This window comes from Podarcis filfolensis (assembly GCF_964270895.1).
Source record: "Podarcis filfolensis genome assembly, chromosome: 1".
Classification (NCBI taxonomy): Eukaryota; Metazoa; Chordata; class Lepidosauria; order Squamata; family Lacertidae; genus Podarcis; species Podarcis filfolensis.
In genome coordinates this window covers 95,756,422-95,770,270 of record NC_139604.1, presented here as the reverse complement: position 1 = coordinate 95,770,270, position 13,849 = coordinate 95,756,422, and the positions used below count along the sequence as shown (strand labels likewise).

Here is a 13,849-nt window from a genome sequence, read left to right as displayed (position 1 = left end):
TTGCTTTAAACTGTTTTGTGTAATTGTTTGTTTTTAATTGTTTTTAATTTGCAATTGTTTCATATGTTTTTTATTATATTGCTTCAAGGTACAATTGGTGATTCATAAATGAAATAATAACAACTTTAAAACCTTTTTCAATTGCTTCATGCCTATTTAATCCACTTTCACAGAATGCAGTAAACATAAAGCCATCTTTAAAGGAACATGCTCATCTTTTGTTCAACTGTACTTTAGTTGCTAACATGCTGTTGTTTTTCTGGCATTTAGTATTGTGGCAGCACAATCATTTATGCCGCAACATCCTGCTTTGTGTAGATTTTTTAAATGGCATAGCATTCAGTCATGTGACTCCACATTAATCAGAAGTAGTACACATTGTAAACACAGGTTTACTACATTATCTGATTGTGAGAGCTAGGCGCAAAGTGTTATGGAATTAATAAAAAGCTCCATGTAAACCATGGAACCAAACCAAAAACCCAAAACCATTGCTGTTGAACAGTAGAGGGAACTAATGAATCATGTTTGTATCCATGCAGAATGTGTCAGAGTTACGGTGGAAGTAAAATGATTTAAATTGTGCTTTAGCTCTTTTAAGCATTAAGTATGTTAACCACCCCAAAATTATTGTTATGTGTCATAATATGAAGTTTTAGGCATGCCTGAAACCGTAGAAGAAATGTGTCCAGAAATCCCTCACTTGGATGGCTTAATGAAAGAAATAAACAGCTTGGCAGAATCTGGAGCCAGATATACTGAAATGCCACACGTGATTGAGGTGATCTTGCCCATGTTATGCAACTATCTATCATACTGGTGGGAAAGGGGGCCTGAAAATGCTGAAAGTACTGGCCCCTGCTGCACAATGGTAACTTCTGAGCATCTCAGCATAATACTGGGGAACATTTTGAAGATCATCAACAATAACCTGGGGATAGATGAGGCAACTTGGATGAAGCGAATAGCAGGTACCTCGTGGCAAATTTCATTTAAACAACTGATTACTAGACCTGTTTTATTTGTCAACACCAACAAAACATTAAGTCCCCAATAGTTGTGCTTTTTTATGAAAACTTTCTCTCACAGTCAGATTTACATTTTAGAATCAATGTCTTTTATTAAATTAGTTAAATGTTAAAATCTCAGTAAAATCTAAATAATATATGCTTGGTTCAAAAATTGGGGGTCCTGCATTCCTGAACAAGTACCTGGTATCATTATGTGTTTGGAAATAATTTTTAATATCTGTAGAGCTAGGAGAAAATACTATCCATTAATTAAGTGCATGTAAGTCTCCCTGAAAACTCTTATGGCACAGACCTGTCCTGTTTTTAAAGCTACAAAATGGATGGATACATATATGAAGATTTCTCATGGTTTTCATTTGATTGCATCAGATGTGGTCCACGGCAGTCAGGAAAATATTTTCATCTTTCACTGAGACAAAGGCTTAGTTTAGTTGTGGTGTTACCATTTTTTATTTTACATTTTGTGGGTTCTCCAAAAAGAAAACTCATAGAACCATCTTAAGAAGAATGAACAAGTTGATGCAGTCAGAGCCTGGCGCTCAGAAATGCAGATGTTGTATGTTGCTGGCATGGTGGAGAAGAGCAGAAAAGAGTGTGCCCAGGCAGGGAGGATATATAGCTACTCCCTCTTCCTGTCAGGGCACAATGGGAGTGTTCTTGCAGAGTTCTCTCTAGCAAATTTTGCAAGAAGACTCTGTGAGCCTCAGCCCCTATCATGTGACTATCTAGCAAATCATGAATTGTTGGTTTGACTGCATTTAAATATCCAACAGCCCAATTGGTTACTTACATGTGGCTTGGTTAAGCCACTTGATAGCTTGAGTACACTGTTTCACATATACAACATTTTTAATGAAAGAACCCAAGATCAGATACATAAATTCCCTTTCTTGAGGCAGGATTCCTATACATTTATTAAACAGGTATAATGCTTATGCTTATTTATTTAAGCAAATTCTGTGCTGTTTTACATAGCCAAAACAAATCTCTAAGCAGTCTATAGCATATCTTAAACCAGGCATAGGCAAACTCAGCCCTCCAGATGTTTGGGTCTACAACTCCCATCAGCCCTAGCTAACAGGACCAGTGCTCAGGGATGATGGGAGTTGTAGCCCCAAAACATCTGGAGGGCTGAGTTTGCCTATGCCTGTCTTAAACCATCAAATGCAATATTACAATATGTTGTGATACCTGAAATTTGGTGAATGTCAACCTGCAGGTGTGACTATTGATTATCCCAGACAGATTGTCTGGATTTCTAAAAACACAGAGATACACAGGTGAATTTCATCAAAATATAATGGTTAGAATTGACACTTGCTGATAAGTAGGGAAAATATTTTTGGGCATTCCCCAAACTCAGCTGGAATTGTCAGCATTCATATGTGTATGTGAACATTCATCAAATTCTTGATATCAAGCGTAACCTAATATAGAAGTATTTCTGCCTGTATACTTTCAGGTAATACATAATCAGGCAGATATGACTTTAGACTCAGTTCATATATAACAGTGAACCATGGTTTATAGTTATGTTCACAAGTAGCATGAGCCTGGTCTTGTACAATCCCTCACTATCACATGCAAGGATAAGGGATTTCAATCTTCTGTGTCTCATTAGAAACAAACAATGATTTGCTGTTGCATCCAAACTCACCAAACTGTGTTTTGTTCAAACCAGTTTGTTAGTATGCCAGGATATCAAACCATTATCAGTACAAACTACCAATTGGTGAGTTCTGGGTGCATCCAAAATTTCAGGTCATTCCTATACAGAGACAAGTTACATTTCCTCCCCAGAGGAGTGGGGAGCACACGAGCCCGAGATTTAAGTCAGCCCGTGCAAATTACAGGAAAACATGGTTTGTTGTTGCATTGTACTGACGTCTACAGTCACAGTGCTATTATGAAGCTAAGCTAGAATGAATGCATTTGTTACTTTTTACCAAGTAACAAAATATGTTTAAATGTATATTTATAGAAATGTGTTTTGTATATAGTGTATGCTCAGCCAATCATTAGCAAGGCCAGGCCGGATCTGTTGAAAAGTCATTTTATCCCAACACTGGAGAAACTAAAGAAGAAAGCCATAAAGATAGTGATGGAGGAGGAACAACTGAAAGCAGACAGTAAAACGGATACCCAAGAAGCAGAACTCCTCATTCTAGATGAATTTGCAGTTCTTTGCCGCGACCTTTATGCTTTTTATCCTATGTTGATCCGCTATGTGGACAACAACAGGTAGGAGCATACGTAACTAAAGGGGATTAAATGGATTTTTGTATTTATATCCTGCGCCTCAACATAAAATTTATGTTCCTAATTTTGCTAACAATAAAACAATATAAAACTAAAAATGGAAAACTACCTAAACGGTTAGTTTAGTTTAAAACAGCAACAGTCCATTCAAATAGATAGTAAAGCCAAAACTGCTCTTCCGCTCCTGCCCTAAATTTTGTTATGGACCACCCCAACCAAGCTCTGCTGTGTGGTGTGAGATTCTAGGGGTCTTGGCACTTAATCAGGGTTGGTGTTTCCTTCAGAAAAGTTAGGCACAGAGCAGACTGTAGTGTCTTTAATATATGTGGTTTTGTTTACGCATAACTTGTGCCCCAAAGGTAATCTGGTTTCTCTTCAGATCGTATAAATCTTTTCTCTTTTACAAAATAAAAGGGTCCCCCTAGACCCAGCTGAAAGGCAGTAGTTCCTATCTAGGCCATACAATTCAAGGTCATTTCATGGATCAGCAAACAGTGTTAACTAATGCCAGCAAGTGGAAAGTTTGATAGCTTTGACACCTGACACAAGGAAGAAGAGACTGCTTTCTTGAAAAAATCAATAAGGAATAGAACAAAGTGAATGTTTCTGACCTCAAGCTTCACTAAATTTAGGTTAGGCAGGGAAAAGAACATGTGAACGATTGCCCTAACATTAACTTTAATTCTGTGAAGTACCAGAATAAAAACAAGAATTAAAAATGTTAAAGATAAATGAGAGTATAAAAATGACACAGCCACAGAGTTTAATTAAGTCGTGTCTGCTCTCTGCTTCCTGATACAGCTTACTTGTAACATTTTTACAATTCAGAATATTTTAGTGTTGTAAAATTCTTATGAATGTCTAAAGGTATGTAAATGGAAGAATCAGCAGTGCCCATTAAAGTATAAAATCATTTTCTGACTTGAAAGCTTGAATCCAAATGCTGCGTGGCAGTTTCGACAATTCATCATCAACAAACACACATACATATTTAAATACAGCACAAACTTTTTCTTAAGCCATATCTGTTTTAGAGACAGTGTATAATTCCAGGGGAAGAAACATTCTAGACCACTTTATTCATCTTATAAAGTGGGCTGTGTGCCCTGGAAGATGATACCAAAATGAATGTGCAAATCATTAAGGTGGCCACAGGAGTTACTATCAGTTCTGTTACAAAGAAATCTACACATGTTCTTGCTACAAAGTAAATCTAGTTGTATCAGATAGGGTAGTGGTTTTATGAAAATTGAATACAGGCAATGACTGATTTAGATCATGCAGACAGCGCTGAACCTGGAAGTAGCCCCAAAATGCCATTAAGACGTCACAAAAAGGGCCAGAACAGGGGCAGACTGGGCTTACACACGCTCCACCGACACATGTTGGTGTCCGGAACATAACCCCCACACCAAAAGGATTGCCTATACTTTGAATTGTGATACATGTCATAAATAAATCCTATTGGTTGAATTGAACTTACTTTGGAGTTAATGTGTATAGGTTTGCAAAGGCTGCAATACTCCACAGGCTGTGCAACCTCCAGATGATGCTGAATTACACCTCTCATCATCCCTGGCCATTGCCCATGCTTGCTAGGGTTGATGGGAGTTGTAATTCAGCAATGCCAGGAATTCCAGCAGTTCCCCACACCTGCTCTACACATATGCTTGGAGGTATGTGCCATAGAACTGAGTGGGCAATAGCCAGTTAAACAGTTCTGCTCACTCAAGCACTTTGGCTGCACAACGAAACTTTCTCTCACGCTCCCAGTGTGTCCATCACTTGCTCTCTGAACCTTCTCTGGAGGGTTGGGTGAACTCCCAGAATATATTTGTGGTGGGCATCTGGGGGGAGGAAGTTCAGTTGCAGAGAACTTAGTTAGGCTAGTGGTGCTGTTTACTTGGATATTGCCCAATGAGACTGCTGAGTAGAGATGCCTCTTTATGTATTAGCCCATCAATAAAAGGGAGTAGTAAGCATCTTTCCAACACCCAGAAACACACAGTTTCACACTGCAGTATGGTGCTGCTATCATACTTTTCAGAAACAAAGTGCAGGAAGAAGCAATTGAAAGGGGAGTAGTAGGACCGGTAATGTTCAGTATAGAACATGTTGAAATAATACTGTAGTCTAATAAATGTATTTTGGTTTTTTTGTTTAGATCAAACTGGCTTAAGAAACCAGATGCAGATTCTGATGAACTTTTCCGAATGGTAGCTGAAGTCTTCATTCTCTGGTGTAAATCACATGTATGACAAAGATTCATTTTTTTATTCTTATAATACACATATTTAGAAATGTTATGCATATTTATAAATGTCACCGACCTGTTTCTTAGCATTTATGTAAACTGCATTTTGGTATTATATTTATTTCAGAATTTCAAACGAGAAGAACAAAATTTTGTTATTCAGAATGAAATCAACAACTTGGCATTTTTGACAGGAGACAGCAAGAGTAAGATGTCAAAAGTAAGTCAGAAAGTATTTAGATTGGTCCAAGTGTATCTGCTAAATTATTTGTACTTTGTAGCAATGACACAGACTGTAGCAAACTGCATTTCTTTGCCGATATGTTTAGAAGTAGTTGCTTCTTAATATGAAGATCGGTTGTATTTACCATATATTGTCATGTAAATTTTCTGACTAAAAGCTTTTTCCCCTTGATGCACCCACATGATGGGGTGAAAGTTTACCAGAAATGGATCTGAAGTACTTCTTTTTACTTTAGCTCCTTCCCTTTCCACCCAGTTGGTCTGCAATATTTCTATTGTACTGATATTGAGTTTTCATCTCCTATTGATACAGCAGACAGTTTGCTTTTCACTGTAGTAAAATAATATTACCTAAAACATAATACATCGTGGGGATATCAAAATTGTTAAGATATATCTGCTCGATCTACACATAGCCCAAAATGTCACTAAAAAAACCTGTATAAGAATATCTGTATGGGAAGAACTGGGGATGCTAAAATGTCTGAGGCTACATCTGAGAAAGTCCACTCTTTCTAAGATGATCATGGGTATTTTTTTGGAAGAGGATTGTATTGCATTTCAGCAGAGGAGCAGGGAAGGTCTAAACAAAAGGGCATGGTATCAAATTAATTATCTGAAAACGCAAAACAAATGTTTTTAGCATTTGTCAGTGTTAGAAATAGTGTTATAAATTAAATCACTTTAATGCATATGTACAGCTGAACACACTGAGATTTGTGGCGCATTCCTCATTTCCACTGTCCCTCTGCTGAATCAATGTGTGTGGATTCATTTTTTTAAAATGCATTGACTCAGTGAGGGGCACGAAAATTCACCATTCAGGTGAGACCCAACTATCCATTTGTCTCCCAAAGACTGGATGTGGATCATAACAGTGGAGCTGATATGTCTTTAGGAGGAGCTGTCCTTATGTAGATTTATCACATAGGGGTGGGGGGGGTGTACATATGGAGGATGTATAATTGTGCAAATCTATTGCACGGTATGAGCACAAATAATTACTGCCTTATCCACAACTGACCCATTCTTATTCCATACCTGAAGGACATTTTCAGCTGTTCTAGTCTTCTTAGTCTCTGAAACATACGTGCTAAATGATTTTATACATTATAACCTGACATGTATCTGGTACTTTTTCAAGCACCCAATGCTGTCTTGTTGAAAATTATTTTTTAAGTATTTTAACCAGATATTGCACCACAGAAAACCAAGTGTAATTAAGTGCCAAGTACCTGTGGTTGGTCGTTAAATGAAATTTATTATAAATAATAATATTTTTAAATTTGGCTTTCTGCTATTAAACCAGTTTCCTGTTGTTAAACCTTTCTTGTCAACAACTATATATATATATGAATGACCAGATTTTCTTTAATTGTGTAATTACTTCACTGTAACAGTATTGAAGTATCTTTGTGCAATGGAAAAAGCAGTCATGATATGTTTGTTGCTTTCAGTATGTCTGTCCCTTAGTATTCAAGTTTTGATTGGAAAAACTATCCCTGGACAGGAGTTTTAACATAACTGCTTAAAAATTTGGGATTTGAGACCATTATCAACTGAAATGCAAGATGAAACAATCCTATTTTTTTCTTGTTGAGCATAGGCATCATTTCTATGTCAATTTCGCAACCAATCAGGGGCAGATTTTCAAAAAGAATCCTGAAAGCCAAGATTAGGGACAATTATTACTGGAACTAAATCTTCCTCCCTTTAAGAAGTTCTGTCAGTCTGGTTGTTGTTTGTCCCCTGTCTTTTTCCCATTGAAAGTAATCATCCACTTTGTTTTGGGGGGCACATTCAGAATTGACTTATGCAGACAATAATAGCTTGGGACCTTTGAAAGACTGCTTTCTCCTATGTTAGCAAATTGCCTTGGCAGGCAATGTGTTTCACATATAAATGTTCTAGGAGTCCTGTGAATTAAGATCTTTAAGATACTGGCAATAGTACATCTCGGCAGATGTAACTTACACTCACATGGGTCTTAAAAATTGAGATGTTGTTTCTTGCAAACACAAAGAGAATCAAATTCTACACATTATTAATACTTCAGTAGGGAATAGCTTAGCAACAATACTTGTTATGGCAGTGGGAATAGCTTGACAACAATATACACTTCTTTAGTTGAGAAGATGAGCTAATGGAGTCTATCCATGACTAAACTAGCATGCACACATGAAAGAGCAAACCCAAAGGCATAAGAGGAATTGGAAAGGCTGGATGGGTTAAGCCAGGCACAGGCAAACTCGGCCCTCCAGATGTTTTGGGACTACAACTCCCATGATCCCTAGCTAACAGGACCAGTGGTAAGGGATGATGGGAATTGTAGTCCCAAAACATCTAGAGGGCCAATTTTGCCTATGCCTGGGTTAAGCATTGCTTAGGAAGGCATACTAGGCTTCTTCCTCTCTGGGCTGATGTTGCAGACTAGGCATCAGTCATGTATCACTGGGCAAGGAGGACCAGAAGGTGGCTTCTAAAACAGTCATAGCACACAAAGGTAGGAAGCCAAAATTGTTCTTAAAAACACAGTTACAGAGAGAGAGAGAAAGTTAGGAAGATGGTAGGCAGGACAGAAGCAGGAGACACTGTTCTCAGCCTTGGTGGGCAATGCCAAAGAGGTAGAACTGAGGGGCATTGAAACTCCTGGGTCAGGCAAGGAAACAGAAAAGGCAGCAGGCAAGAGAAAAAATCTCTGCTTTGGCTAGCAAGAATCTAGGGGGAGCAGGAAAAACAATGGAGCCCTTAAAAGCACTGGCAGAGGAAGAGCATGAAGCTCCGCCACTGCTTAAAGGGGCTTTTGGAATAGGCAGACTAGAGAAAGTGTTGGAATCAGCACCTGAGATTGAGAAGCCTAATGAGCTTCCATGACTGCACATGCTCAGGCTTTAGAATCTTAAGGGTGGCAGAGGAGAAGAAGAGAAAGAGCAGCATCGATACCAAGCATACAAAGCTGTAGGATTGACCAGACTTCATCATTATCCTGCTTTGGAAGAAAATGTTTGTAATAAGGGGTAGCCTCTACCCAGCGGTGGAGCATATGCCCTCGCTACCAAGAGCGGGCGAGCTCCCGAGGAGGGCGTGGCACGGAGGGTGCCCTCCCCGGCATGGGATAGCCACTCAGATTCTCAGAGTGGTGCGTGTGCCCTGCAGCCGGGGGCGGAGCGAGCTGCCCCTGGTGGACATTTGGCACGATGCCCGCCAGCGACTCCCAAGCCTCCCCCAAGCTGTCAAAATGAAGGGGGAACGGGGGAAGGCTTGGGAGTCGCAGGTGGGCGGCACGCGGAATGTCACCCCCCTCAGTGAGGGCACCCAGGGCGGTCTGCCCCCCGCCCCACTTCCTACGCCCCTGCCTCTGCCCCAGGTTTTTGAAGAAGGGGGTTAATACTGGCTGTTTCCTATTGACTGAGCCATGGGAAATGTCCACTTTTGAGTGGTGCCTAAACATCAACTTCACAAAGAAGTCTCAAAGGTAAGGCACCCTCCAAAATGCCATAAAATAACCAGCTTTTCAGCCTTTATTATTCTTGATAATATCCCAAAAGAATGGCCAAAAATGTATAATTCACTTTTCCTATGTTAATCAAACTCCGTGTTGTGCTCACTGGCTAAAGATGGTTAGCTGGGAAATTAGAGTGCATTATGAAAATTAAAATTGTACATATGGTGTGTAATACATAATATATGTATCTGTTGAAATATGTTATACCAACTTGACTATTGTATGCAGAAGATACAAAACATAAATATTACAGATTTACAGCTGAATGCTACTTTTTTAAAAAAAAAATGCAACTATTTTGTTAACCTTTGTCAAATTGAATTTATTTAAAGCTGAGCAAGTTTTTTTAACTTTTTTCCTGATAATATGGCAGCAGATTGCTCGGAGGGGAATGGTAAGTTAGTGAACATTTAGTCTGAGAAAGATGGGTTACTTGGGCTGTACTGTGAAATAACAGATTCTTATCAATAGGTTACTGAAACAGATACGCCACTCCATTAATCTGTTATTTTTTAACTTTGTGTAGGTGTTTTCATGAAGGAGGCATGCAGATGTAATTATTTCTTACTGCAGTTTATATCACATCTATATTTATCTAAACATGATGCAGTATTTACATATTCATTTATTTCATCTAACAAACTTAAGATACTGTTTGTTCATAGGGTGATTCACATGATTCACATACCCCAGCCTTAATTAAGAGAACTCAGGGTGAACACTTACACTTCAAGAGCAAAGCAGAAATATATTCTAGTTCCACAGTCAAGGCAGAACTCTATACAGGTAACTCACAACTTGTGTGCATTCAGCTTTACATGCTTGGTAAATAAAAATAAAAATAAAAGGGGTGGAAAGTGGACGAACATTTGGGAAACAATACTTTGGCAATCCCACCCACCCTGGAAACCAGTGTGTTTTAACAATATGCAATTTTGGCTTCACATGCTACCTCCGGAACGTAAGTTGAGAGTCGCCTGTATAGAAATGACGGATATAGAACATTTGTTTGACAGCCAGTGTGCAAACCCAGGGCGAATGCATATCACAGTTCCAAAATGCAGGGGAAATACAAAATTTGTTGTTCATCACAGAATTAAACCCTCAGGTTTTGTTTAGAAAAGCATTGTCCTTATACATTAATGTAATAGGCAAGTGAGGCCTAATAACCAGTAGGTCAAGATGTAGAATCATCAAATTCTAGAGTTGGAAGGATCGCTGAGGATCTTCTGGTCCAAACCCTTCCATGCAGGAATATACAGCTGTCCCTTGCAAGGATCAAACCAGTAACCTTGACATTAGCTGCACCATGCTCTGACCAGCCGAGCTGGTCTAGCTGTAGTCGTGTGTCTCGTTAGAAGAAGAAGCTAGCCAGTTGTGCCAATGTGTTTCTGTGTTACATTATACAAAATAAGAAAAATAATCCAACTTTGCTTAATTTGCATAATTGATTCAGTCATATAATCCAACTTTTCTTGTTGTTGCATCCTAATAATATTTAGCAGCCCCATGAAAAACTTGCTGTCAGGGGTTCAGGAGCAGAAGGGACGGATGGAGAGGAATCGGAGGGAGAAGTTAGCGACGATAGCCGACCAAGGTCCCTAAGTCTCTCCAGCGAATCGGAGGATTCACAGAAAGGGGCTCCCGTGGGCAGAGCTGGGGGGTTGCCAAGAGGGGCACCTCAGGAAGGAGGGACCAGAGGGGATTCAGAGAGCAGCAGCTGGAGATCCGGACCAGCTACCCCACCGGAGAGCAGCAGCTGGAAATCCGGACCAGCTACGCCACCAGAGAGCAGCAGGGGGGAGGAGTTCCAGGCACCAGCGACAGGCAGCTCTCCGGCAGCAGCCACGCCTGCGTCGGAGAGCGAGGAAACGGTAGAGAGGAGGGTCGGAGACAGCGCGCGCGCGCCAAGTTCAAATGTACCAGAGGGAGGCGCAATGAGCAGCCCGGAAAGGGAGCCAGGTCCTAAAGCCCGCCGAAGGGAGGGGGAGGAATCCGAAGGGTCCGCATCCGAGGCATCCAGGAAGGAAGGAACCCCGGGGGGTGGTAGGACCCAGAGGCGAAAGGAGAGACGCAAAAGGTGGAGCAAGGCTAGGGTCTTGAACTGGTGTACAGGAGGCGGAGATTCAGATGGGACTTCGCCGATCTAGGGAATAGACGTAGAGACGCACGCTAAGATTTGGAAATGGAAACTATACTTCAATAAAGACTTTATACCGTTCTACCGGCTAGCGTTGGTCCTTTGTGAGCCGGGACCTAGAGGCAGTCTCTGACAGTAAGTCCCATCTCACAAAGTTTTCATCAGTGCTCTTTGACTCAAGCGGCGTGTGGGGAGCGAAGCAGGGAGGAAAGAGGACTGGTGCCTTGGGAGCTCACAAGAGTCAAGCGACATGTCTACTGAAGAGCAAATTGCTTCCCTGCAAGAAGCGGTAACGCAGCTCAGCGCAGAGATACTCGCCTCCAGGAAAAGAGAGGATGAAGCGGCTGCTGCATGCCGAGATCTCCAAGCCAGGTTGGACGTGCTTACTAAGCAGGCACAAACGGGGTCCAGATCCGAGGGGATCGGGTTGGGGAGGAGAGGAGGCAGCATTGTATCTCACTTCGATGGGAATTTACAGCAGTACCCCAATTTCCGAGCAGACGTGCAGTTTGCGCTGAAACTGCTGGAAAAAGAGTTTAGAGATGAGCAGGAAAAAGTGGGGTTTATCTTGTCTCATTTGCATGGAGACGCGAAAGCATGTCTGCGCAATCTGTGGAGAGATATGGACCCAGCGCTCCAGAGTTCAGCTGCATTCATTAAAGCGATGGATTCTTGCTTTCTATCGAAAATAGACATTGACATTGCCCGTAAGGACATATTTGGGCTGAGACAAGGGAAAGCCAGCGTGAGGCAGTATCACTCCCGCTTTTTTGCATTGGTCAATGCCTTGGGGTGGGACAAGGATTCCCCCCCCGTTAGAGATCTTTATTGGGAAGGATTGAACCCCCAAATCAAGGATGAGATAGCGCGGGGGGAGAGACCCAAAAGCACCCAGGAAGTGGTGGACAGATCGCTCGCAGTGGGGGTGAGGCTGGAGGAACGCCCATGGGACAGAGAAGAAGGGCGTTGGGGACGCACACCAGCCAGAGCGCCCTCCCTCTTGCCCAGGGATGTCGCGCGTGCGCAATCAACGCCTCCGCAAGCAGGGGGGGAGGAGCCAATGGAGATCGGCGGTGCTAGAGCTCAATCAGCCACCAGAGCCTTAACACCGGGAGCAGTCAAAACAAAGCAGCCTAGAGGGAACAGGAAGTGTTACATCTGTGAAAGTCCGAAGCACATGGCGAAAGAGTGTCCCCAGAGGCTCCACAAGCACACTGCAGCTTCAATGACAGTAATGGGAGCAACTCAGCAAAGTGAACCACAGCAGGGAAACGAAGGAGTCTGGCTGGAAACAGAAGCACTGGGGGCCAGCCAGGCGAGTCAGTAAAGAAGTCCCCAGAGATTTTGAAGCCCACGGATCCCCTCCCGCCCAAACCAGTGGTGCAGCTCACCGCATCGCTCCAGCTGCCCAGTGGTCTCACTTTAGAAGTGCCGATTACGATTGACTCTGGCAGTAATGCGGACTTTATCGCACTGGAATTCCTTCAACAACACAACATAGCGCTACTGCCAGCCACACTGCCCCTGAACGTTGTCACAGTGGATGGCAGGGAACTGCTAGGGGGGCAGGTGGTACAGCAGACACCACCTATGGTGATGCAAATTGGGAATCACCGAGAAATAATCAGCTTCAACGTCACCCAATTGTCGGACACGCCAGTAGTTCTGGGAATGAGTTGGCTACACAGGCACAGCCCAGCATTGGCATGGTACCAACGCCAACTGACTTTTGGCTCCTCCTACTGTGCGGAACACTGCATTCTGCCTAGACCAGAAGGGGAGGAGGATGACCCACAGTTACATTTGGGCACGCTGCAAGCAGTACCTCTCAAGTATTCTGAATTTTTGGAGGTGTTCTGCGAGAAGGAAGCGGACAAGCTACCCCCCCACAGACCCTATGACTGCAAGATTGATCTCCTGCCGGGGGCGACGCTGCCAACAGGGAAACTGTATTCCATGTCTGAGGATGAACTGCAGGAACTTAGGGAGTTCATAGACCACAATTTGAAGCGCGGGTTCATCCGGGAGTCGAAAGCTGTAGGGGGCAGCCCAGTATTCTTTGTGAAGAAGCGAGACACGCCCCAGAAGAGGCTTGTAGTGGACTTTCGAATTTTGAACTCGAAAACCAAGCCCTCGTCCTTCCCCATGCCCAAAATAGACGACCTGCTCGCGACGGTAAGGAAAGGACGCGTTTTCACCAAGTTGGATCTGCGAGGCGCGTACAACCTGATTCGTGTGCGGGAGGGCGACGAGTGGAAGACGGCCATGTTCACACCACTGGGCACCTACGAATACAGAGTTATGCCCTTCGGATTACAAAATGGCTCTCACTGTTTTCAAGCCTTTATGCATCACGTGTTGGCGGGACTCCTTTACAAGAAGTGCGTATGCTTCCTGGACGACATCCTGATATTTTC

General features: G+C 42.3%; 1 protein-coding gene and 1 long non-coding RNA gene across 2 annotated transcripts in view; one reads left to right on the top strand and one right to left on the bottom strand.

The window, feature by feature from the left end:
• The window catches only part of LOC310767021, a 962,895-nt gene that overhangs the window by 393,653 nt on the left and 555,393 nt on the right, over window positions 1-13,849 (bottom strand). The gene's annotated exons all lie outside the window — the stretch shown is intronic.
• RYR3 (ryanodine receptor 3) overlaps window positions 1-13,849 on the top strand; it is a 265,223-nt gene that overhangs the window by 189,928 nt on the left and 61,446 nt on the right. Inside the window, exons 67-71 of the mRNA XM_083607824.1 lie at window positions 654-971; window positions 3,032-3,272; window positions 5,455-5,542; window positions 5,672-5,764; window positions 9,666-9,686. Coding sequence (XP_083463950.1) covers window positions 654-971; window positions 3,032-3,272; window positions 5,455-5,542; window positions 5,672-5,764; window positions 9,666-9,686 — 761 coding nt within the window. The remainder of the gene's footprint in view (window positions 1-653; window positions 972-3,031; window positions 3,273-5,454; window positions 5,543-5,671; window positions 5,765-9,665; window positions 9,687-13,849) is intronic.